Source organism: Strix uralensis, chromosome 1 (assembly GCF_047716275.1).
Source record: "Strix uralensis isolate ZFMK-TIS-50842 chromosome 1, bStrUra1, whole genome shotgun sequence".
NCBI classification, from domain to species: domain Eukaryota; kingdom Metazoa; phylum Chordata; class Aves; order Strigiformes; family Strigidae; genus Strix; species Strix uralensis.
The window spans coordinates 128,036,138-128,061,888 of NC_133972.1; the positions used below are offsets into that span (position 1 = coordinate 128,036,138).

Consider the following 25,751-nt stretch of genomic DNA (forward strand, 5'->3'; position numbering starts at 1 on the left):
GCATTAAACATACTGAGGTCTGTCTTTGCTAATAGTAACAGAGGCTAGTGATTCAAAATAAATCTTTCAACTTTTCAGGAGTCATCAGCTGGTTTATTCTTTACTATTTGTATGTTGCTGGCAACTTTTCCAGGCCCATGAACCCAAGCTGACTCTAGGTTAGGAGGAGCCTTCCTGCCTGTGGGACTGACCATGAAAATGGCTGTGGAGTTACTGTTTTATCAAGCTTTATGTAATGTTATATTACATTATCAAACATATGAATTTATATATATGTTATCAAACAGCATCATGAAGAGTAGGTGGCAGAAGGTGAAGTGCAGGCTTACTTCGTGTACACTAAGATACAACCGTTTGGATGATTCTTTTACTTCCCTTGAGGCCGTTCCAATTTTGAGCCATTTCCTGTGTTAGCCTGAAGTAAACGCATGATTACTTTTACTACTAAATCAGTCCAGCCCCTCAACACCGGTGCTCTGAGAAGTGTAATGTCTCATCAGATAGGGCAGTGTCAAGGCATTTATAAACCATGTTTTTAGCTAAGTGATTCTGGGCACAGCTTGACCTTGCCCATCTGGCCTTGACCTGTGCTCACTGCTTGCTCGGCTGCATCCCTGGGTACAAACCCCTCTCAGCCTCAGCTCAGACAAAGGCCGATGACTGTAGACCAGAGGCATTTACCATGTTTTTCTGTTTGAATTGGTGTGACTGTCAATTGATATTTTCCAGTTTCAACTGAAAGTGTTCAATAATTCATATGTTTTACTTAGAGTCTTGTGGCTTGTTCCATTCCCACCCATGTCTGAGATAAGGCAGTCTTGATGGCAAGCACTGTTCAACTGAATGTGCATTTACAAATTAAAAATGGACTGTTTCAGATGGCTGACATTAACAGCCAGGGGTTTGTGTCAACACGAATGACTTCTGAAGTCTCTGGTAGGGATACTGACTTCCTGAGTTATGTGGAAGGACTTTTTTCCCCACTTCAATCTCCTTGAATGCTGCCGTTAGTCAGTAGTCTAGTTATTAAAGAGTCTGACAGGTGAACAGCATCACAGTGCATTGTTATTGTTAGGAGCCACAAATTTACTAAGAGTGAAAGTTTAGAAGACTTATGTTTAAGATCTGGTAAAAGTTTGTTGGTTCGTTTGTTTTTAATACGCCATTCCTCAGTAAAGGTCTCTGTACAGGCAGAAGTGCTGTAAACATCCAAATACGAGTCTTTGCAGAAGCTCCATACAACAGAGGGTGAATTGCTTCCTTCCCCCAGCCCTCGTGCCCCTCAAGCTGGTTGCGTTTGGAGTCCCTTATCAAAAGGGCTTTCTTGCGATCCTGTTTCTGGCTGCGATTCAACCGGTGACACCGGGATGCAAACCCGGAGACTTGGCCTAACTGGGCAGAAGCAAATCATTTCAGGTACCTCCTCCGCCCCGAATGCAAGCAGGCCGGACCACAGCAGCTTTTCGAAGGCACCGCGTCGAGCTGCTCGCAGGGCTGCTGGTGGGGAGCAGCGGGCTCCCGGGAAGGCGGTGGGCGGCCGCTGGTGCCTGGCCGTGGGCAGCGGGCTGGCGGGCGGCGATGGCGGCCTCCCTGCGGCGGGCAGCCACGGGTGGGAGCCGGTGAAATCCTGCCTACCAAAACCCGCTGTGTGCATGCGGGAGTGTGGCAGGGAGGAGAGGTGCGGGTGGGGGAGACGGGGGTGGAGTGGCAGGCTTGGGGGGGGGAGGGAGGGGGGGAGGGAAGGAGGAGGGGAGGGGGCCCGGGTGCCTGCGATTGGTAAAGCTCCGCAAAGGCATCTGCCAGCAGGACTTCAGAGGAATGTGAAACCAAATCATTTACAAGTTAAAGATAGACGCAGAATACACAGCATCTTGAGCCAGGGTTTAAATTCGTCCCTCTCCGCCTGGCTTCTCGCAAAGCTCTGCTTGTCAGCTTGCCTCTGTCTCCTCTAACGACTCTAATATTCCCTTAAAAAGAACATCATTCTGGATTCTTTGGAATTACTAAAGTGGCGGAAGAGATCATGGTGCACACCGTAGGGTAAGTAGGAAGCTTGCCTTTGCATACATTTGCTAGGGTGGTTCCTCTGGGCTTTGCTTCTGCTTTCTGAGCACTCGGCAGTTCCTGTAGGATGAGGTAGATATTTAAGTAATGCTTTCCCTGTGTGATTTATTCCCGCATTTTCCTCATACAGATTATTTGAACTTTATTCCTCAGTGAAGTGTTAACTTACAAGGTTACTTGTCATGGCGTGCCTAGGGAGTCTTGGGTGTTAATAATCTTACCATTACAGTTTTGAGTGCTGTTTTCCTATCAGCTGAAATTTGTTATATACCTTTGCTCTTCATTAGCGGGATATGCTGTTTGAAATGCTGCTTATTATTACAAAGTTGAAAAGTGAGTTGTTTTCCACCTTAGAGAGGATGTAATCAATGTTTGTTTGTTTGGCCATGGTTTCACTTACCTGCTCTTTTCTTATGTGTCAATTTGATCACAACACAGGGTTAATTAAATTTAACCTTTTTGTTTGGTTGTTTCCAAATAATGCTTTTACTTGGTGTTTGGTCTTTGTTTTTTTGTTTTGTTTTAACGTTTTGGCCCTCTTGTTTTCTCTGAACAAAGTCCTTCTAGCAGTGATTTTAAAATGTGCACATTCCCCTGATAGTCCTCACTTAAATAGTGAGTTTGTGAGTAAAAAGAAGATTCAGGCTATCGTTCTTGCTACAACTTATCAGAAGTAATTTCAGTATCTAGCAGATATTGATCAATGAAGTGAAGTGTTTTTTTCAGGCTATTTTTCAAATATTTCTAGTGAAGTTGTGGTGTTCTTATGCCCAAAAGGATTTTGAAATATCAGAAACTCAGTGGGAAGTTAGCTGTATTATTTGTTATATAGCAAGAACTCATATTCTGAGAGTTTCATCTGAATCTGTGCTTTGAATGAGAATTGCCTAAATGCCAGGATAGTTTTTTGCCATTTATTCTGGGCACGCCTGTTTTACACTCGTAGTAGAGGAGCTCCTAACTTTGGATTTGGTGGCAGTTCACTCAAACATACTCAGAATTCCTGACGTGTTAGTACTGCCCATAATAACCGTAGGAAGTAGGTGCTGTCTGCGGATAACTGAAACGCCTAACATTTTTGGTTATAGATATCAGTGCTGAAGAGACTCATGTAATGGCAGTCCATGCCTTGCAAATTATGTGGAACTGGGTGAACTAATATAGAAATGTTTCCTCTGTTTGAAGGAAAGATGATGCATCTGGTATGTTTTGTTATCTTTCTTCCATTTGATCAAGTTCATCCCTATTGATCAGCTTACTCAAATTTTGTAAAACATTGGGTATATTTGGGAGAGCAAATCTGCTATGAAGTGTTTCCTGCGTTATTAAATGTAGAAAAGAACCTTTAAGGTAAATCTGGAAAAAAAACAACTGGAGGGGTGAGAAATGACATTCAAGACAGTTCTCCTTACAGTTTGTACTGGCTGGGTGTTCTTTTAACTAGCTCAGACTAGCTAAACACTTTGGTTCCATGCTAAATTTCCAGGCCAACAGTTACTTACATTAAGGTATCACTGTTTTGGTATTGAAGTGAAAGAACTTTGAGTCAAAATGTGTCAAGATGAGTAAAAACTTGCAACAGGGCTTAATGAAGCTGCGGTTAGTTTCTGGCTCTTGCACAGGATCCTGTGCAGCTTCGGGCAAGTCGTGTGAGCTCTCAGAGCCCCTGCAAACCTGAAGGGGGTGGAAATGCTTTTATTACTTTTCTGTGTTAGGTATCTCGATAGCAGTTCCATCGCCTCTGATAAGGCTTGGCACAATAGGCTTCTGTTTTCAGATGCACCCTCCCCAGGGCTATGGCAGAAGGCAGGAGGGAGGAGGAATCCATAGATTTGGAAGCAGAGGTTTGCTGTGCCTTTTATAAGCTTCCTAAACTGAAAGAGAAAAATAGACTGACATTCAGAGGTGAGCAGAAAATAGAATTAATGTTCCATGGGAAATTCCTGAGTCAGTTCAAAATTAAATTGCATTTCCCTACCACAGTGTATTGCTTTTCAGAAGTTACAGTTCAGGAGCATGATGTTCCCATTTCATTATCTAAGACCCTTCTCCCATAATTAAATGTCTAAGAGGCACTGGAGAGCTTTGTCACAAGGAAACCTGCTTTGTATTCTGGGTAGTGAAGCTGCTTGAAAAACCTTGTTCCTGGAAGGGAATGAACATCTGACCCAAGAACAGGGAGTGCCAGGGTAAAGAACTACAATGTGGTATTGGGTTGACTTTTAAAAAATATATTCTGTTGTATCTAATCCACCTGAAATAACATCTTCCAGCTGTCCTAGCAGTAAATGGAAAATCTTCAATAAACTGATATTTTCCCATAGAAAATGTTGCTGTATTTAATATAGTTTATATATTATTATAATGTTGGCATATTTTCTGAAATGGAAAATCCTTGGCCAGCTGTTAGGGTGAATTTTACACAGTTAGGGTTCAAAAAAAATTCACAGAAAGAGTGGTCAGACAGTGGAATAGGCTGCCCAGGGAGGTGGTGGAGTCACCATTCCTGGATGTGTTTAAGGGTCGTTTAGATGAGATGTTGGGGGATATGGTGTAGGGGAGAACTTTGTAGAGTGGGGCTGATGGTTGGACTCGATGATCCCAAGGGTCTTTTCCAACCTGAATGATTCTGTGATTCTATGATTCTATGATATGGTACCACATGTGTTCAGTGATGATGGTACTACACAGCAGCACAATACTGCTGAGGCTTTTGGGTAAGGATGTGGTAGCTTTATCAGGGCAGGTCATAGGGGCTGGGATGCCTTGCCTCACCTCTCCCTTCTTCTCTCCCTGTCCCCTTCTCCCCCACTAGCCCTGTGCTCCTCAGGTGACTAGCATTTGTTGGGAAGTGGGAAGGGAGGAAGGAGAGATAGGGAGACATCTTCTTCTTAAAGGCTTTTGTAACAAGGTGTTGCTTGGTGTGGTGACACCCTCTTCTCCTTAATCTCCTTCACTTCTTGCCTCACTGCAGCCTTCTTTTCCCTCCCTCCCCTTTTCCAGGACCCCCACAAACCCCACACTGGGGGAGATGGAGAAGTGCTGCTGGAACAGAGGGGATGGGAAGGTGAGAGGGCATCTACCCCCAGCCCCTGCCTCTTGCTAGTGCAGAGAGAGGAGAGATCATAGAGGCCCTGGTCTTCAGGGGGATCAAGCAGGGACAGACATTCATGAGGGGAGCACAGGCCTACAGCTGAAGTGTTGGTGCCTCCTGGTTTTGGGTACTGTATGAATGGTTGAGGTGCTATTCTGATGCTGGTACAGTGTTCATCACTAGCGTGTGCCACGCTTTCCTGCTCAGAGGAGCTGACTGTTCAGTGTCACTTAGGGACAAGCCCTGCTTCTTCACAGCTAGTAATATGTCTGCTTCTGGAGCAGGCGGGTCATGGTCCCTGCCTTTGTGTTATCATTAAGTTGTAAGTGACTTTGTCATGAGAGTTCAGAAAAATGCTTTCTGAGGTGAGAATGGGTTTGCAACATGCTTTCCTTTAATAAATCCTACGCTCCTTTCCTCCTTCCTCTCCTCCTTCCTCTCCTCCTTCCTCTCCTCCTTCCTCTCCTCCTTCCTCTCCTCCTTCCTCTCCTCCTTCCTCTCCTCCTTCCTCTCCTCCTTCCTCTCCTCCTTCCTCTCCTCCTTCCTCTCCTCCTTCCTCTCCTCCTTCCTCTCCTCCTTCCTCTCCTCCTTCCTCTCCTCCTTCCTCTCCTCCTTCCTCTCCTCCTTCCTCTCCTCCTTCCTCTCCTCCTTCCTCTCCTCCTTCCTCTCCTCCTTCCTCTCCTCCTTCCTCTCCTCCTTCCTCTCCTCCTTCCTCTCCTCCTTCCTCTCCTCCTTCCTCTCCTCCTTCCTCTCCTCCTTCCTCTCCTCCTTCCTCTCCTCCTTCCTCTCCTCCTTCCTCTCCTCCTTCCTCTCCTCCTTCCTCTCCTCCTTCCTCTCCTCCTTCCTCTCCTCCTTCCTCTCCTCCTTCCTCTCCTCCTTCCTCTCCTCCTTCCTCTCCTCCTTCCTCTCCTCCTTCCTCTCCTCCTTCCTCTCCTCCCCTCCTTCCTCTCCTCCTTCCTCCCCTCCTTCCTCCCCTCCTTCCTCTCCTCCTTCCTCTCCTCCTTCCTCTCCTCCTTCCTCTCCTCCTTCCTCTCCTCCTTCCTCTCCTCCTTCCTCTCCTCCTTCCTCTCCTCCTTCCTCTCCTCCTTCCTCTCCTCCTTCCTCTCCTCCTTCCTCTCCTCCTTCCTCTCCTCCTTCCTCTCCTCCTTCCTCTCCTCCTTCCTCTCCTCCTTCCTCTCCTCCTTCCTCTCCTCCTTCCTCTCCTCCTTCCTCTCCTCCTTCCTCTCCTCCTTCCTCTCCTCCTTCCTCTCCTCCTTCCTCTCCTCCTTCCTCTCCTCCTTCCTCTCCTCCTTCCTCTCCTCCTTCCTCTCCTCCTTCCTCTCCTCCTTCCTCTCCTCCTTCCTCTCCTCCTTCCTCTCCTCCTTCCTCTCCTCCTTCCTCTCCTCCTTCCTCTCCTCCTTCCTCTCCTCCTTCCTCTCCTCCTTCCTCTCCTCCTTCCTCTCCTCCTTCCTCTCCTCCTTCCTCTCCTCCTTCCTCTCCTCCTTCCTCTCCTCCTTCCTTTCCTTCCCTTCCTTCCCTTCCTTTGTAAATCTTTGTTTCTAGCCTCATCTTCAAGCTTTTTGCAGCGATCATTCTGCCATAAATAAGAAAACAGGATTGTCATTAGGAGCTGGTTGGTAAAGAGTTTTAAGGTTTCCCCAAGTTTCCCTGACAATGTGCTGGCATTTTTCTGAGCTCAAAAGTAGCTAGAAGCAGCTTACAGTGATACAATTTCCTTTGGGTCCTAATGAATCTGCTCCCAGCAACAGCGGCTAATTTGTTTTGGCAGAGTATGACAGTCAGTGCTTTATACAGTGCAGCACGCCTCAATGCAGAAAGCCTCAATCCTGTAATTTTGTAATTCTGTAAAAAAAATCTGTAAAAAAGGAACCCCAAAACCACCCACAACCAAAACTAATGCAGTTATGATGTCCTGTGCAGCCATGTTACCACCTCTGAGTCCACAAGTGAAAACCCAGGGAAGTCACCAGTCCGAGTGGTGTCGGACCTCCTGCACTTACTTAGTATTGATTCTGGCTCCTGGTGTATCAGGGAATAAAGTACTTCCTGAGCTAATTATTACTGTATGAAGTGACTTTACCTGGAAGCACAGTGATACTTCCCACTAATAGGATGCTTAAAAATGCGTCTAATTGCAGCTATGGTAGTTGAGAGAATGCCTAATACCTAATAGTCTCGAGAAAACCATCCTCCCTTGGGGGGGGGGGGCGGTATTAGAGGAAGCCAAGTTTTACTGTATCTTTCTTGTGACTGAACCAATTGCATGGCCTCTTGATGCATTTGGCTATAAAACCTGAATTGGGGATTATACTCTGAGTAATAAAGAAGAGATAGGGAAGCAGTGGAAATAATGAATCTTTATTTATTAATTTATTTGTTGGCATGGTGGTAGCCGTTTGCTGAACATAACCTTCCCCTAGGGCAAAGGAGGGAACAAGTCGTCGGCTTCTGTGCTTGTGATCTTTGACAAGTCATGCAGGGTGCTTGGCGGATCCTTTTGTGGTGGCGGTAATACTTGCCCAGTTCTGTGAAGTGCTCTGAGATCAAGGGATGAAAAGTGGTACCTAAGAGCTGCATTCTTATTTTCTTTTATATCTTTTGTAGGGATAAGACTACTCTGGTATGAAATACCTCCTTGGAAATTTGTAAGAACATTTGTACTCAGTGGAACTTTAAAAAAAAAAAAAAAGAGAGAGAAAAATGAAGCAGACAGAAAAGTCAGTGAGCAAGTAGGCTTTAAAAACAATTTATTGACAACTTGTGACTAATTCTTTTAAACACAATGAAAGCAAGCACAGGCAAAGCACAGAAGAACATGCTTGGAGTGAAGTTGTCCTTGAGTACTTATTACCAAATAACAGCTGTGCAGATAGAATTAGTTAGTAATCTTAGGCTTTCCTGCTACATTTTTTAAATATATCATTTAACAAGAGTATATGCTTTCTAGTAATTACTACCTTTTCAGTCCCTGTTCATTCTTAATGTGACATTGTCCTTGGAACAAGATCAGGAAATGCTTTTGATTCTTTCCAGATTTATAAAGCAATGATAGTTTGCCTATCATGTGTTTCTGTCCCCCCCCTTTTTTTATACATAACTCATTTATATTGGATTGAGAGACCTACTATGTCATTTGTGTGATATGGAAATATAATCCATTCCCTCGTTTTAGATCATTCTTTTTTCCTATAAATTTACTTCAGAATGACTAACTTTACATCTTAAAAAATGCATCAAATTACAAAGGCAACACATTGATTTAAACATTTTCTATCTTGAGTTGATAATTCTGAAATCTTATTGCTCTTTTAATATGGAGTCTTAACTAATTTGTGTAACTGAAAGCTTCCTCACCTACTTGAGAAATTAAATTTAATCCAGGAGAGCTGGCCACTTTTTTGCAGAGTAGAACTCAGGAAAAAAGGTGCATTATAGATCCAAGTTTGAAAGCATTTATCTTGGTATTTGATGTGTATTTTTAATTGCTATTACAATTACAAATATTTCACTTTCCTTTGAATATACACAAACAAAATGTGTTTCCAAACAGATCAAACAGATTTCTAAAGAGATCAAACAAAATGCAAAGTGTTTTATGGTTTTATTTTTGTCCTTAAAAGTTTGATCAGTTTGCGTGTCTTATTAGGGAAAGTAAATCACATCAGTTTAATGCAGGTACAAATTGTATTATGGTGGTACAGGAATGCAAGGAGAGCTTAATGGGGCTGAGAGTCAAGCCATGTACTTTGCCAGGCTATTCTGTAAATGGGTCATATTCTTTTAAAAAACCCCACTTCTGATAATGCCATCTATCACATTACTTCCCCTAAAACATATTCTGCGTCCTGGCTTCCCACCCCTCTCTGCCACCTGCCAGGCCACTGGTAGTGCTCTTCATCCCAACCTCCAAGTTGTCTTCCCTCTAATTCCAGCCATAGAGTTGGATGAATTTTTGGCTGACCCTTTGAACACATAGTTGCAGCAACCAGGGCAGGCTGGCAGGACATCCAGAAGTAGTAATTCAGTGAAAGTCCTTGCTCCATCTCCTCCACTTGCCTACAGAGTCTCAGTTAGGGAGGAAATTTCTGGAGGAGACACATTTTCAAATACAAGAAGTTGTGTGTGGCTTGCAAGAAGCCCCCTTGAGCACATCTCCCATAGACCCATGTCAGTTCAAAATGAAAGTCATCAGCAAGGTTCAGACCTTCAGCTGGTAGAGCAATCACTTGCACTTGTAAGCTCTAAAGCTCCCTGTGAACCGTCCTTGGAGGAGGATGAAATAAGCCTTTGGTTAATAAGTTCAATGGCTGATTGCTGATAGTGCAGAAAGATAATAGCTGTACCTGCCCGCCATGTACCTACCTGCCAGATTTCAAGTTTTTGTGTGAACGCATGGAGGAATTAATCCTTCTCACCAAAAGAATGATAAAAGATTTATTTTAACACAGGTAAAGCTATTTCTTTTCAATAACTTTAGCTTTGAAAATTGCTGAAAATGTATAACTAATACATTCAGCTAGACTAATATCTGGTATGTGAAATTTCAGATCAAGCATGAAATTTGGCAGAGCAACTGAAAAAAGTTTTATAGTAGGAAGTGGGTGTAAGCAGAGGAACTTGCTAAAATGATGATAGCAAGAAGCAATTATGTGAGTCTAGGAGATAGTAAATATAATTTCAGAAATCATACAGCTAAATAAAATTAGGTAGCGATGGTTGAAAAGAATCCAAGCAAATGTAAGTTCATCTACATTAAATCTGTTGATGTATTCCTAAATAGAGTTAAAAGTGCTAGATTTTAAAGCCTTTTTTTAAAAAAAATAGTTTCCAGGCTTAGGTGAACTCTTCACAGGACAGTGCATTTTCACTGGAAGGTGAACAGGTGTCTGCTGAGAGTCACACACAGTTACTCATAACTCACCGCTAACTTGGACTGAATGGCCCTAATCTTTGCTGTTACACTGTTTAATATCCACCCACATTGAAACTGTGTATTCTCTATGAAAAGGGCATAAAGTAAGTAGATAGACTGATAATTTTTCAGGCCACTCACTTTTCCTGAAAGTGGAAATAAATTCCTTGGGCACACAGCCTTAGCTTTTGTAACTGTGCATATAAAGTACTAAATAAGTCATCCATTGTGTTATGTCCAAGAGAAACCAAGCTTTGCCAGAAAGCAACCTCAGCCTAGCCAGGTCTGTCCATACCTATTTCATAGGTCATTAGTCCTATCCTTTTTCTGTTGTACGTGATCGTAGATGACTGCTTGGGATTGTATTAGGCATGACTACATATACTGGCAGACTCAATATAGAGCAAGGAAATAAAATTGGATATCTCAGCCTTGAAAGAAATAGTCCTAATTGTTTTTCCACCCTGCCCCTGGTGGATAGAGCAGGCAAATAAAAAGAGGGGAAGGTTATGCAAATATTGGCCTGGTCCTTGCTGGATTTGCAGTATTTTTCACTGTGTGCTAATTAAGAACTACACACAACTCGGTGCCTTTTGTGAGGCAGCATCGCAAGGGCACGCTTGGTTCACCAGGGACACAGAGGCCAGCAGTGGTGGTATGTAGCTCGAGAGGGTTCGCTGAGCTTTGTGCTGGTAGCTCTTGACACCAGTACGGGCTGGGAAACAACTGGTGAGGCAGCAGCATTTGAGGATAAGGTTTACTGTGAATCTTCGATTGAACATGAATTGGTAATGTGGAGCTTTGCACGATAGAAAGGAAAAAAAGAAAAGCACGATATTGGAATGCATATGGGAGTACAGCCCGCAGGGAGCAATTTCCACGTTGGTGAGTGCTCAGCTGGAGTCTTGTGTTCAGTTTGGAGGACTGCTCTTTAAGAAAATGCTGGCCACTTTGGAAATGGAGGGGAGGGCAGTAGAAATGACCAGAGATCCAGAGGACATACCTCAGGAGAAAAACCTGAAACATTTATGTTTTTAGTGCCTAAGGAAGAGCAGCTTGCAGGGGAGCTGGTAGGAAACAGGCAGCTTTTGAGGCACAGATAGCCCAGAGCAGTCTGTTGCAAAGAGGAGGCCAGTAATCTCATCTCTGTGCCCATAGACAAAGAGAAATGGGTCTAAAGTGAAGCAAGAAAGAAGAGGTAAAACCTAGGAAAATGTTATCCCTGAAACAGGCTGCCGGTGGAGGTTTTGGAGTCTCCCATTGCTGGAGGTGTTAGGAATGGCTTTAGTAAACACAAGTGAAGTGAATGTGACTTTATCTCACAGTGAGAGGTGGATTACATATCTTTCAACCATCCTTATGACTTGGTGATACTGGTGATAATACTGCACATGGAATTATTTTCTTAATGAAAGACATGTTTTCTAAATTTTGGTTGGAAAGATCTCTCTGCAGAGTGGGACACATTTTGCTGAGGTGCAGAGGCACTTAATCATCATATAATTTCCTCATTTTGAAATGTTTCTTAGGTAAGTGGTTAAGGCATAAATAGCTGGCTTTGCATTTCAGCTCAAATGTCGTTGTCCTGAAATACTTGGGGACATCACTCTGTCAGCTGGCACTTGACAATCCATCCTAAATTTGAAACACGTAATTGGATTCTTAGGATGAAATCCGAGTCCGCTTTGAAGTCATGGGGTTTTATAGGGTAAAAATTTCATGCTGAGGACAGAGTGGTGTCCACTTGTATGTGCTTAGCTTTACTGTCCTAGGCAGCCTTGTTGTTTTCAGGATGAGGATGTAAGGAGTGGGTTGTAAGAGCGTGTAACCTTTGCTATGGCAAACATTTGGTTGGAAAAGACGGCCTTTGGGGTGCCTGTGTGGGTGAGTGAGAGTTTACAACAGGCATTACGTGAGGTGAATTAATTACTTTTTCCTTTTTTCAGATGTCAACAAATAATTTACACCATCTGTTCTAAAATAGAGAGAGGCAGTCAGTAAAAAAGCAACACCTATTTTGGTTTCTAAAATTTCATTTGATAAGACTTCAGGCATTCTATATTCTCTTTAGTATAATGTAATTTTTTTCCTTTTTCTGTTTTTGGAGGGGGAGGTTCTCCCCCAAAATGTATTTTTTTATTGCCAGTGGCCTTTAATTTGCATTTAGTATTTAGATAACTATAACTTCAAGCTAAATGTTTCTCCAGCTACTGGTTAATCACTCCTGATGAAATGCATACAGAGAAGTCTCCAGGTGCTATGAATTGGAAAAGTTTCACTGAAAATACTCTGGCTTTGTTAATGCCAGTATTAATTCAGAGCAAGTTCACTGTTCACTGTAGCTACTTTAGATTTAGAATAGATGATAGCCAGAATTTTATCCTCAAAAAGAAATCACATTGATGTAAAAACTCAGTGTGAATCTCAGAGCTGAGAGTTAAGATTTTGTGCCTCATAATGTATTGTTGCATTTCACATCCAGATTTCTTTGCAGGCTTTTCTTAACTGTCCAGTGACGTGCCCTGTGTAGGAATTGCATGCGTATACCTGAGGCTAGAATAAGCCTGCAAGGAAGCACAAACTCCAGACTTTAGGACCACCAATATATCAGTTGTTAATAACCTTAGAGTGTTACTATAGCTAACACTAGAAATGTAATTAAATCAGAATGATTTGAAACTGCCATTAGGGGCGAGAGGACAGAGGAAAAACAGTGTCATCCTCACAACATCATGTTTTCATTGACCTACTTACAGTAGGGAAGAAAATGTGTCCCTTCCTGTTACAGCAGAATAGTTTTGTTCAGAGATTTTATAATACAGCTGCGCAAGAGAAGACTGGCTTTCCTAACCACTCCAGGAGTATTTGAAAAGGAGAGTAATGCTATTTCACACACTTAGTACTAAGGCGTGTAAGTTCCTGTCCAAGCTATAATGTTATTAATCTAATCAATTTGGCAGAAAGTGCTTTGACTAAAAAAAAAAGGAAAAAAAAAAAAAGACTTATATTCAGAGGTGAGAGGAAAAGGGCCGTGCCTGGGCTGCAACTGTGCAGTGGAACCTTTTATGGGCAGTCATTTTCCTTCATATTCATCTTCCCTCCATGCAAAGTCCCTGCCATCCCCGAGACCCCCAGACTCCCTGCCTGGCGTCCATTGCAGCTGAGCAGCCTTGCCCTTCGCACGCTGAAGGGGCTGGCTCCAGCCTGCTTTCGCTTCAGCAAGAGTTGCCTCACGTGCTTCACGTCAGGGAATTACTGAAATGCATGAAGGAATGGCGTCAGGCCTGGCCCTTTTTGAGCGCACAAATTTGCACTGACACTGAGCCTCTGAAAGCGCGCGAGTGTGGGCATGCAGCCTTCGGGACTGCAGGCTGGAAGTGGAGGAGCCCTGAACACCAGTGCATGGTACGGCACTGCCTCTGCACATCCAGTGCCCCGGCCGAAGTCACGAGCAGGTGGCCATAGCTGCAGAGCCCACATCTAAAACACCACTGGAGAGAATTCCTGGGTGCTCTTGCTTCTCCAGATCTGTCCCATGAGCAAACAGTGTGAGATACAGGTGTCCAGGTTAACCCAGCCATGGGGCTTGGCAGTCCCCACAGAGTGGGCAGCATGCAGGGCTTGGGGTGCATCTATCCTCCTCAGGACTTGTGCATGTGGTACTTAATGTTTGTTGTCTTATGCCTGGGTTAATAAACCATCTTTATCTGAAAATAAACACCTGCAGCTAGTCCTTTCTAGGCTGCTCAGGTCACATTTCTCCACAAGGTGTTGGTAATTTAGTATTGTCAGAAGCATTAGTCACTGCCATAGTAGCTTAATAATGCGTGGTAGGAGCCAGATGGTAATTAACAAATTAAATATATCATACACATTTTCCTCAAATATTTCACATGTAGCAAAAATAATTAGAAGCAGAGCACTTCAGGTGCTTAAAACTGTTACATGTATTTAAAGCATCTCACTGTGTTAGGAAATTACTCACTCTTTTAATGGTCAGCTAGGCCTAATTTTGACACTGTCCCAGGATTCATAAATATGCACTTAAGAGTCCTGTAGTAGGGAGAGAGCCAGAGTCCTGTCTTTTTTTAACCCTTTAACTCTGCCTTGTTTAACATACTCTTCCCAATGGCTGTCTTCTGTGCCTGTGTTTAGGAGTGTCACAACTTTGTAGGTCTCAGCTGCTCTTAACATCCTTTCATGTTAGAAGCGTCTTGAATTGGAAGGTTATGTGGACGTGCGTGTGCGATGCAATCTGTTGGAAAGATGAAATCAGCTTGTAATTGAAGTGAAGGAGAGACAAAGCTAACACAAATTGTATTAAACTGCTAAACTGGGAAAGACTTGACAGTATGAATGGAGGTGACAATGGGTTTCATTATGTAGTGTAAGTAAAATATCCCGGTATGCGCGAACTTGCTTTAACTCACTTGGTGTCTCCTTATTTTATCACCAGATGGTGACCAGCAGTTTCAAATTAAAGTGCTCTCAATTACCTGTGTGTGATGGTTGAGCGATAGCGCACTTTGATATGTCTCCCTTCCATGCTGCTTCAGCCCAGTACTCCTTGATCCTCCTGCAGCCTGACTCCAGGACTCGGCTCTGAGTATCCCAAGCCTTTGACTCTGCTTTTTCTCTGGGGCAGGATCTGATCTGAGCACTCTTGAGGCAGAAGAAGCAGGGAACAGAGCAAGCGATCGGAGGAGCATCATTTCTACGGGTAGGGTGCGGTTAACTGTCTTCATGGGGAGCAGTTGGGTACTAGCAGTGGCTTTGAGAAATATGATTTATGTTTGAAAACTTTCTTCTTGAAGAGAAAAAAAATACTGTTGAAAATGTGAATAGGTGCTTTTTGATAGAGTGCAAAGTCTTTGTCAGACAGTGACAGTTTCTATTCAGGCTTTGAACTTATGGTACAGATGCAAGCACCTATACAATGCAATGAAAAGCAGAGAAGATTCTGCCCTGTAATACCTTTGCTCTTTGCTACATTTATTCACCTCCACACTGTTTGATGGAAGAGCACTGGGGATTTCAAAGAATGTGTTTCTGAAGCTTATGAAAGAAAATGAATTCCATATGCAATTTCTGTTAAGATTTTTAGCCTCTTAGAGTCGGGCTCAGGCGTTTGGAGTGCTTCTTAAAACCTTTTGGTACTACTGCACAGAGGATAGAGGTAGAAAAGGGCTGTTAAGTTATTCACACAACTGTTAACAGCGTGGACTTGTTTTGTGCACCCTGAATTCTCTTTTGTTGTTGGGGTTGGCTTTTGCTTGGGGGTTTTCTGGTAGTGCTTTATACTGACTGTTGTCTCAGCAGAAAACCTTCACTGTTCTTACTGTAGAACAGTAGAGCATGAAAGCCCAGGCAGCACTGGTGTCACATAGCATGCAGACACGGTGAGGAGTGATCCTGCTGACCGCACTCAGGATGGGTGAGAGCGGACATCTGAGAGGGCAGACAGAAGTACAGGAATATGCCGTCCTTTACCTGCGATCCCACAGCAGTGGTGAGAACAGGCCCCGCATCTCCCAGCCAGGGTGCAAGCAGCACGGCAGGTACTTTTTGCTGCGCTGCCAGCAATCCTGGTCCCTCCGCTGTCCAGACCAAGGAGCCTATTGAATGCACCGTGCTTCTCTTTTTGCTGGTGTTTCTGGATTTTCCCCCAGTGCAGTCCAAGGGAAGGGTGTGGGGATGGTCCCAGCAGGTTCTGCCCCGACACGACGTGCCATTGAGTGGCAGCTTGGCGCACACACAGGGACCTGGCAGGGATCCTGGCATCCGCAGCTGAGACCTAGCTGGAGAGCCTTGCCTGTGTATCTCTCCCAGGAGCTAGTCGCGCAGGCAGGGCCTTGCAGGACATCCAAGGATTACAAGGCACTTCAAAATTTACTACAATCAGCATCAGAGAAAATCTTTCACATTTTCCATCCCCCTGAAGCCCTTCATATATGCAAACAATTACACAGACTTCATAATGATTATGTCCTTTTAAACTGCGGTATTAATATTGGTACTGGGTTTTTTTAAATTATTTTTTTGCCTTTGAGTTAATTCAGTTCATGACCTTCATGCTTCAGGTTTTAAGGTGCCATTACATCCCACAGAAGACGAGATTGCTGCTGAGGGGAATGAAAATAAATACCATAGGAGGGGAAAAAAAGTTTTATTTCTTCAGTCTGGTAGTTCATGTAATTGGGGAAGGTAGGGAGTGTCTTTAATACCTGTCACTCCATTGTACTGACTCTTTTGAAGTATTTGGACACAAGTCATGAAGCTTTCTGTTCACCTGGGAATGAAGAAAGACATTCAGTCTGAACCTTCTTCGTTGCTACTTTTCTCACATCACATTGCAGGTTAGTAGTATTTCTGCAAGAGGCTATGCAGAAATCTCAGGGCAATGTAAGCTGCAAAGATTATTCTCTAGTTTATTTTGACAAAGTAAGATCCATATACCTCTGTATTAAAGGAGCATTGTGATATTTGGATATTGCCTTCAAAGCATTGCATTTCAATACAATTACTCAAAAATAAACTTTGTATAGGTAAAATAGGCTATTTGCTGCATTTCTTCTATTCTGAACCAATCTATAATTTATATTCTAGCTGTATAATTTTCTGGAAAAAACCCTTTACTTCTGACATGTTCCTTGCTCATTGCCTCAATTGTTTAAGTCAGACTTAGGCTGTCCTCTTCAGTTTTTATTTTTACTTGATATTTGGGAAGCAGTAAGCTAACCTGTGTGTTGTTCTGTCATCAGTCTGGATGACTGAGTAGTTCCACAAAGACTGCTGCTCACCGGCTGATCACTGCACTTGCAATTTACTTTTACTAAGATAAATGCCAAAGCCCTGCAGCTGAACAATTTGGTTCCGAATGCAGATGGCTAAGCTGGAAACCCATTTATTGTGTAGTTTTTAGCACTGGCAGGTGAGATTCAGAGTCCCCACTGGGGTTGCATGGGCAGTAGCAGAAGTACTGCAGTTGCTGTGAGGAATTTTGCTTGAAGTTTGGGGTGATCTTGTTCAGTGGTCTGCTTACCACATGCTTACAGAAAGTATTTCCTTTTATTTCAAACAGCCAAGCAAAATGTCATTCCCAGCCACTGCCTCAACGTCTTCCCTCACTAAAGCAAAACAACAGGTGACTAAATCCTGATGTGCCTTATCTGGCACATTTTGCAGTTGTTTTCTGCTTCTTGATGATGCCAGGATATGAACATTCCAGCTGTTCTGGCTGCCTCTCTGCTCACTGAAATGAAGGTTGCCTGGTTTAGTCATTGCTATTTGCTGAGGCTGCTTTTACGTGTGCGTTTACTCTGTTTATAGGATCCCAAACACTATGTGTAAAGATCTGTGTTGACATCTTGTAGTGAGAGTTTCCCTGTCGATGGAAACCCAGGCACGTATATGTATATATTTTTGAAGCAAGTGGTTATGGTGATACGTGCAAGCTTATCTGTTCAGCCTGTTCATTTGAATGTAGCCTTCTGCAATTAATTGCTAGAATGAAAAATTCAGTCCATCCTGTTTAGAATTACATGTGTTTATTCAGTCCATTGTTAAAGCTGGTGCCGTTATTCATGCACAATTTTTGCTTTCATGTAAGTTTTATTATACTTTGATCTCCTCCTGTAGCACTCAACATACTTTTTAAAACCACTTCCCCAGAAACTGTTATTTCACTGTAATTATAAAAGAACATGTATATGAATCACAAATGAGAATATTACCCAACTAGATGTTCCTAGAAACAGGAGAGCACTTACGTGCAATACAATACATTAATCATTTATAAGGAGTCAGCTATTAAAATGATTTTTTTTTAATACTGTACATTGAGTACAAAGATGATGTGAAAAGCCTTTTCACTGAAGATGCTTGCGGGCTTTTGAAACTTGATTAAGTTTCCATCATCACACTCTTGTCACAGATTTGAAAAGGAAAACCTCAACAATACTAGTTTGGGTGACTCCAGGTTAAGGTACCTCTAGAGTGTGAGTATATATATGTTTACATGTGTATATACACATAGGTACATATATATATATGTACCTGTACACATACAGGAGTCTGTATTTTGGCCCATTTCTACAAGCTTTTGTCTTTAAGAGAAGTCCATAGTGTGCTTTGTGCTTCTTCATTTCAACAGAACTCCTCATGGGCAAGGGGTTTGCCTGCTTTGACACTTTCACAGTCAGGATCTGTGGTCATTGTAAGCTGATTTCTCAAATGAATGAAACTCTGATAAATCTAGCAGAGTATTGTTTCTTCACAGTGCTTTATCCCTGGGTTGGCTTCAGACTTACACATTTGTAAATGTTACCAATAACAGGAAAAGAAAGGAAAGGAAAGAAAGGAATGAAGAAAGCTTCAAGCAACCTTGTTTTGCATTGTCTGCGTGAAGGTGTAGCGTGCTCACTCTGCATTCAGATGTAGGACGTGTGTGTGCAGATGGCAACACAAGCTCCCCTCTGTCCCTTCCCCAGGCTGGTGGGATGTGCTCCAGTGCCAGGCATGAGCTGCAGAGCTCATTTAGCACCACGCTGTGCCCAGTGATGATGCACAGCATTTTAGCAACTGCTGAAGCTGAAATCAGCTTAGAGCTGCCTTGTACCTGGGCGGCTCGGGGAAGAGGCAGAGAAGTTGGAGTCTGTCCATCGTGGCCCATGGACACATTCCCTGAATGGTGCACATTTGTGGTGGAGGTGGTGGGGCAGGAGACCTTTCCAGGACAGGATCTGTTTTGACTCCTGCTTTTGAAGCAGGGTTGTTATTATCATTAAGAGGCCCATCACCACTGGGCAGTGATGCAGAGCACCGTTCTGCTTCCCTAGGCATCTCCCCCCTCAGCTCCCTTGCTTTGGGGTGAAAACTGGGCAAGAGAAAGGGCCAGCTGCAGAACTGCGGTTGTTTTGAAGCAACTTTGCACCACATTAGTAGAATGGAGGTACAGCCTGGATCACTTTAAATTCCCTTGTTGATGTAGGCAACAAATCAGAAAGGAGAGATGGTTTGGGGAAGCAATAGCCACGCCTGATAACTTAGCTTTTAAATAAAGAGCAGGATTTTTCAAATATTGCAGAAAAATGGCAAGAGCAGCAGGAGAGAACAGATTGAACACTTGTAAATTATCTTCTAAGTGCTAAATTTTGGGCAAAAGGGATTGCAGTTCTCCTAGGAAGAAAAGTCAGCGTAATGAATAGTTGGTTCCCACTTAAATCCCTTTTACTCTTCATACTGGAAAATACAAGCAGTTATGATTCCTGTAGCAGTATTTAAAATAACAGACATATTTAAATCTGAGTTTGTCTAGTGAAACTTTGCTAAAACTATCACACCATCATGATGATACCATGACAGCTTTACAATTTAAACCAAATCTTTTTTTGTCTCTGATGCCATCCTGAGCCCCACTGTGGTGAAAACCCCAGGTGGTTCATGCTCTGTGCTTCCAGATCAATCTGTAGCAGTTCTTCTGTTTCTCCCTTTTCCATGACTCCTCTGTAGACCAAGGTTCTGCACATGTGTGCCCTTCCCAGCCTCTCTGATCGAGGAGTGATGAGAGAAATGGCATTCCCTCTGTTTTCACCTGGCAGCAATCTTGAATAAACTGGATGCATGTGGTTGTGGGTCAGGGAGGGGAGATGAGCTCTGGTGGAGACCAAAGTGAAGGTATCCCAAGACTGCTTTGTGCTTTAGCCTTCTTCATGGGGTCAAACCCCAAAGGAGATCAGACTGTCTGAGGGTTAGGAAAAGAAACCCCCACCTTTCTGACACCCTACTGCCCTCTGCCTTAATGACTGTTTGGGAAAGGACATTCATTCATTCATAAATTAATTCATTTTGCATTCATAAAGTATCCCTGTTTCATGCTCTTGAAATATTGTGGTGTGTCACATCCTGCTCTCACATGGTGGAAGACAGTGCATTGCACACATATACTTTCCATAGCTTTAAATGCATTATTACCTGTTGTTGCAGAGGCCACACCCATTGTATCTGATTTTCAGAGATGCTGAGCAGCTGTAACTGAGTGAAATCCATGGAAAGCGTACATGGCAATCACACTATTAAAGTGTAGCTCTCTTTACTGAGTTTCTTCTGTTTTGCTTTCAATGCCAGACCTTAGTACTTGCAATTCAACTGTTTATTAAAGGTGAACTCCTTATCTTTTGTCTCCTATTTATCAAATGTTGTACTTGTAATTTATCTTTGTTTTATGCTGTCATATGCAATTCATGATCCAGAACAACAGATCTTATGACCCTATAGAAAATTGATAGGTAGAACTGCTTGGAAAATAATCTTCACTGGAAATCTTATTAAAAATAAAATTCAGCTAGTTATTACAAAATTGACAGTCTGATTCATTCACCTGTCCAAGAGAGAATGGAAGGTCAACTAAAATTTGAACCCTTGGTAAAGAAGTGTCACTTCATATTAGTGTAACAGGCAGTCCAAAGATAGGCTCACACATTACTAAAGGTAAGAGGTGCAAAAACCCAGTTACAAATTTAAAAACAACATCCTGTACAAGTATGATTATTGAGTAGGACATTGGTATTATAATCTTCCAAATGACAGCTCTATCTGACTGTAATTCATTGTGAAGTAAAGAGTTTCTGGTGTGCCAGGAGTTCTCTTGACCTGATGCAAGAACTTTATAGCTTAACTTTATGACCCCAGGAAATTAAATGCATTATTGCAATTCTAAATCTAGCCTTATCCTGTCTGAAGACACTAAAATTTCTGTAATACCCACTATTACAGAATAGACACTTAAAAATTCTAAAACTTTGCCTTTTCTTTATAGCTCATACACAACCACACTGAAGCGGCTAAGAACATGTTGCAAGCTACTTGTTTGTCGTTTTTAATTTTGGAGTTAGCAGAAAATAAGAAGTCAAGCTGTTAAACCTCCACCAGTTTTCACTTCATTGGAGTTGTTCTGAGAACTGCAAACCATATGTTCAGAAATTGGCTCCTGGGCATGATCTTTTGTGCCCTACGTGTGTCATTACAGAAATATTTTAAATTAATGCGGTGAATTAGGAAAGGAGACTTCAGTGCCGAGAGCAACTTGTAGTCCCACAGGTAGATCTGAGGTACGGTCCTGACCACGCTGTCGTCACGTGGCTCTGGAAATGCTCTTTTACTGCCTTGGAAGAAGGAATTGTTTTGCTCCTCTTTCTCAAAAGATTGGTTTATGTGAAACCCACTGCATTTTTCCTTTGGACACACAAATAGAATTGCCCATTGCTTGTCCAGGTATCCTCTTTCTTGCATCTAATCCAAGCACACATCTCAGGTTTCTTTTTCATCTGCTGAAATATGACTGTGATAAATTTATCTCGACAGCCTGTATGGCTCCACTCGCATTTAAGCAGCAGTCTGACTGGCTGTGGGTTGTGGGCACATGACCTTGGGAGAGGTGCGGACTATTCGTCTTGTGAAAGCCTTCTGTATTGGAGTGATGTGCATGTGTCTGATATAGCTTTGTAAGGCCATGGCAGACACAACAAACTGTCCTTCAGTGTCTCTCACTGCCCAGAGTGGCCACAGAACAGCTTTACTGGGCTTGTCCAAGTTCAGCTGGCAGCTCTGCCTCCTTTCTGCTTCCCTTCTCTCTTTATTTTTCTGCTTATTTTCAGCTCACTGTAGAGTAGTTGATAATGTAGTCTGCGGTAAAGAAAACACGTGAAGTCCTGACTATGTAATAGATTGGTAGCACCACCGATTAGGAAAGCTGCCCAGCAGTTCCTGTTTATAGTACCCTGGTTTTCAGGGTATTTATGAAACTTTTAATGTTTGAGATGAAATTTTTCAGGCCAGCTGTTTTCTTCAGCCTGAGTATTTTTGGAATATTTCAGTTCAAGTGATTCAGTAACATTGAGAACAAGGCTAGCATAAAAATTAGTTTTTTTCTTCACCTTAAAAGAAAACCTCAGATATTTTCTTCAGTGCACTTTAGTAGTATTGTACTTTGGATGTAAACTTCAACAGAGCACATGACCTTTTGCACGAGGAGTACTTCTGTTATTTGTCCCTATGCAAATCTCCCCCCATTTGGCCTATATAGTAGCCCTCAGAAGAAAATAAATCCATAGCAGTTTACCTGTGCTGAGAACCAGCTGCAGGTGAAAACCTTTGATGGATCCAGCCCCTCTGCAGGTGCTGGAGAGCCTCCATGCCTGCTCATGGCACCTGAATTGTTCCTTAGTCCTTGAGCACCTGGCAAGCTTTCTGCTGTTATTTGTCTTCACACGGCTTCAGGAGACACGGAGCTCTAGTGTTTGTTTTACAACAGAGTTAATCACTGAGCGAGGAAGTGGTTGTGAAAAGAAGTGTGTACCGAGGAGTCAAAGACCTGTACCCATAAGTCTTACACACAACAGCAATGACACAGTTTCGTGGGCAGCCTGAACTGTCTCTTAAATGCTGAGGCTGCTAAAGCAAACAAACGCGTTTCTTGTTTCATAATTCCTCTGGAATAATTCTGCATATAATGTGGCATTGCTTCTCATTTTGTTAAATAAAGGTGACAGAACGTCCAGTGCTTTGTAGTAGTTATATAGCTTAGCATTCAAAATAACCTTGATTTGAGGATCTCAAAGTACCTTTAGGCTTCCATGTATTACCCACATGAGGTACATGTGGCATACACACAGATCACACAACCTCCCGGAGAGCAAGAGCCACTTCTGGCAGCTCTCTGGCAGGACAGGTGAGGAGGGGCAGAGGGACCCTTCTTCTTGGGCAGCACAGTCCCAGGGGAAAGAAAATGTCTTACATTCAAAGCTTCTTTCCATTTGGTTTATGAAGAAGCGTTTTCCAAAACTTCTAGGTTTCTACTGTACCTCCAATCTCTAGCTGAGCGGATCTCAGGAGGGGAAAAAAAAAAGAAGGAAAATAAATACAGGAACAGTTTGAAACCTTAGTTATGGAGCATTGGCCAGTATTGAGTAAAAAATAATCCTCCTGTCATCAGTGTGTCTGATGTTAGGATTACATCTCTCCTCTGGTCTGCCTTTTTCTTTTGTTGCTGTTCTCTTTTAGCAATATCCCTTTTCTTCAGCAAGAACCTTTTGATTTGATTTCTGTTTTGTTCATTGTGGGCAGATGAATGTTATTTCCTGCTTATTAAATGCCCCATGCTTACTGTATTTTATCCACATGAATAGGTTTCCTTGAGAACAGTGTGAAAGTTGCATGATGGGCGGAGCAAAGAGTTGATTTTTTTTTTCTGGGCTACATAATACTTTTGGATAAATTTCTATATTGATCCACCAATCCTCTTACATCTGCCTAAATAACTTCTTTATCATAGAAAATAACTTTGCAGTTTATAACGCTGTGAGATCACTTTCCCCTCAAAAGATCTTATTTATATAGTCCTTTCTTGCTTTCAGACTCACTGCTACTGCTCCAGTTTCTTCTCTGGTAGTAATGTTTTAAGAATAAATAATAGGCAAAGTTTGCAAGAAATAGTGTTTTTACAAAGCCAACTTGTAGCTGTTGAAAACACGAACAAACTTCTGGCAAATGGGAGTTGCGATGTCTTAAGAGATACACAGATCAAAAAGCCCTTCCCCCAGTCATCTGTAGTGAAAAGGCTTTGGGATTTTCTCAAATCTCTTTCACAAGATTTTCTGTGCTCACTTCTCCAGCCTTTCACCTCATTGGACATCATGTTTCTTGACCACTCAATGAGGAATATTCTGGCCCAGGCATAAAGAACATGGAGAGGGTATGAATATGTCTCATTGACTCTACACATACAAACACTTTCCAAAATTATAAAATAATTAATCAGCTGGACAATTAAAAAAAAATCCATAGTTAAGTGGTTTATTAAATGCATGGCCTTTTATTAATCCAAGGCAGATTTTCCCACTGTGGGGAAATACATCTTTGGAAACAAATAAAAAGAAGAAGTCCCCCATCCCAGCAATCTACTCCAGACAAAAGTTGCCTTCCTGAATTCTTTGGGGAAATAGTCCATTTCATGTACTGTAATTTGTGGGTAAACCACGAGCCTTGGTATAGCGACATATTATGGGGTTCAAAAAGTTGTACTGAACTCAGTCATTATTTAGATAGGCTCTGGGCTTTCCTGCCTGAATAAATGGATTAACAGCTGCTCAAACAAAAATATTTTAATTAAGACAGAAGAGTAACTCGTAAGTTCCATGGACAAACATATTTCCCAGGTTTTAAATAATGCAGGAAAATTGTGAACTTCATGTTACAAAAAGGAAAAGATGCTGAACTGAACGAGCTGATGTTCAGACAAAAGCAACTGTGAGCTTATATTGCTGTTGCAAGTGGTTTCACGTATACAGAAATAACTGCTGTGCAGGCCAGGCTGGGTGCCAAAGTCATCTTCTCTGTTGAGGTTGCCAATGCTTACCCCAGAAATGACGTAGCTGTTGGCATAAGCCTAGACTAGCAGTGATCACTTTGATGTCTGAAATACAATACAGAGTATAGGCGACTTCTTTACAAAAAGAGCAGCAGAGATAAGAATCCCTCTGTGTCCGTGATGAGAAGTAACAGATGGGTGAGGAAGGCACCGTGTTTGCTGCAGGCCGGAGAGGGGAATGGGAGGGCAGAGCACAAGCGCGATTTTTCTGTTGCTGTCCTGCCACTAAGCAGGTGCTCTGACCAGAGCCCTACCACAGCATTGTGTTTGCAAACAAAATTCAGGTTTCTGTGTACAAATGGTGTTAGATGCAAAGGCTTAAAAGAAAGAAAACAGAAGTCCTAGATTCCAAAAATATTTAAAATCTTGGCTGCATAATTGTGAGCAAATGTTGAAAGAACGCAGAGGGAGCCCAGCCATCATTTAATGCATAAAGGCTCAACTTTATTAGTACTCACACTTCTTTTATATCCACAATAATTAGTTCATACATATTGCAAAAAGCAAGCTCCTTATAGGTTGCTAAGGTTAGATACTTTGGTTGCTAAGGTTAAATACCAATCTCGCCCCTTATGATTTCTACAAGGCCTTCTACATAGTCCTGCTTCTGTTCTTTGTTCTTCTTTGATACTTTTCGGTATTCTCCCATCACGTCGCCGTTGTCAGCAGTTCCTCGGTGCTGTGCCCTTTCTCACGTAGCCAGTTGTTAGCAAACTGCTCCACATCTCCCCCGTTTTCTTTTTGCACTTGTGCTAAAAATATTGCAGAGGCAGTCTTCTGCAGGGCCCTTTGCAGAAGATTGACAATACATGGCAACATCAAAAGTACAACCACAATTACCAAGATCATGACCCCCACAGACTTGATCAGAGATATTAACCATCCTGAAAGTCCCCATTCTTTTAACCATCCTTGTTAACCAATCTAATCCATCATCTTCTGTTAAATGTTTGACACCATCCTTTAGCTGCTGTATGCTTTTGAAAATAGATTCTGAGTGGTCAGACAAATTCATGCAACACATTCCTTCAAAATCTTCACATCCATGGCCTTGTGCTAAAAGCAAAAAATCAATTGCAGCTCTGTCTTGTAATACTGCATGGTTAACACTTTCTACATCTGCTGTAAGCCGATCTAAAATTTCAGAAGTGCGATTAAGCTCATCTTTTGCCCAACATCCTATCTGTTTTGCTAAGTTCATGGCTTTATTAGCCGCTCCTCCTGGCAAAATAGTTGCAACTAACACCTGTGTACGT

At 42.5% G+C, this 25,751-nt stretch overlaps 1 protein-coding gene across 14 annotated transcripts in view; it reads left to right on the forward strand.

The window, feature by feature from the left end:
* The first annotated feature begins 1,400 nt into the window (after nt 1–1,400).
* Nucleotides 1,401–25,751, forward strand: part of DTNA (dystrobrevin alpha) — a 197,066-nt gene continuing 172,715 nt past the window's right edge. For 8 of the 14 annotated variants that reach the window (XM_074880482.1, XM_074880500.1, XM_074880510.1 and 5 more), the window contains exon 1: nt 1,977–2,040. In XM_074880482.1, coding sequence (XP_074736583.1) covers nt 2,024–2,040 — 17 coding nt within the window. In that variant the 5' untranslated portion in view covers nt 1,977–2,023. Of the gene's footprint in view, nt 1,417–1,797; nt 2,041–14,715; nt 14,791–25,751 lie in introns of those variants that run through there. The other 6 variants (XM_074880576.1, XM_074880451.1, XM_074880459.1 and 3 more) reach the window with 3 other exon arrangements.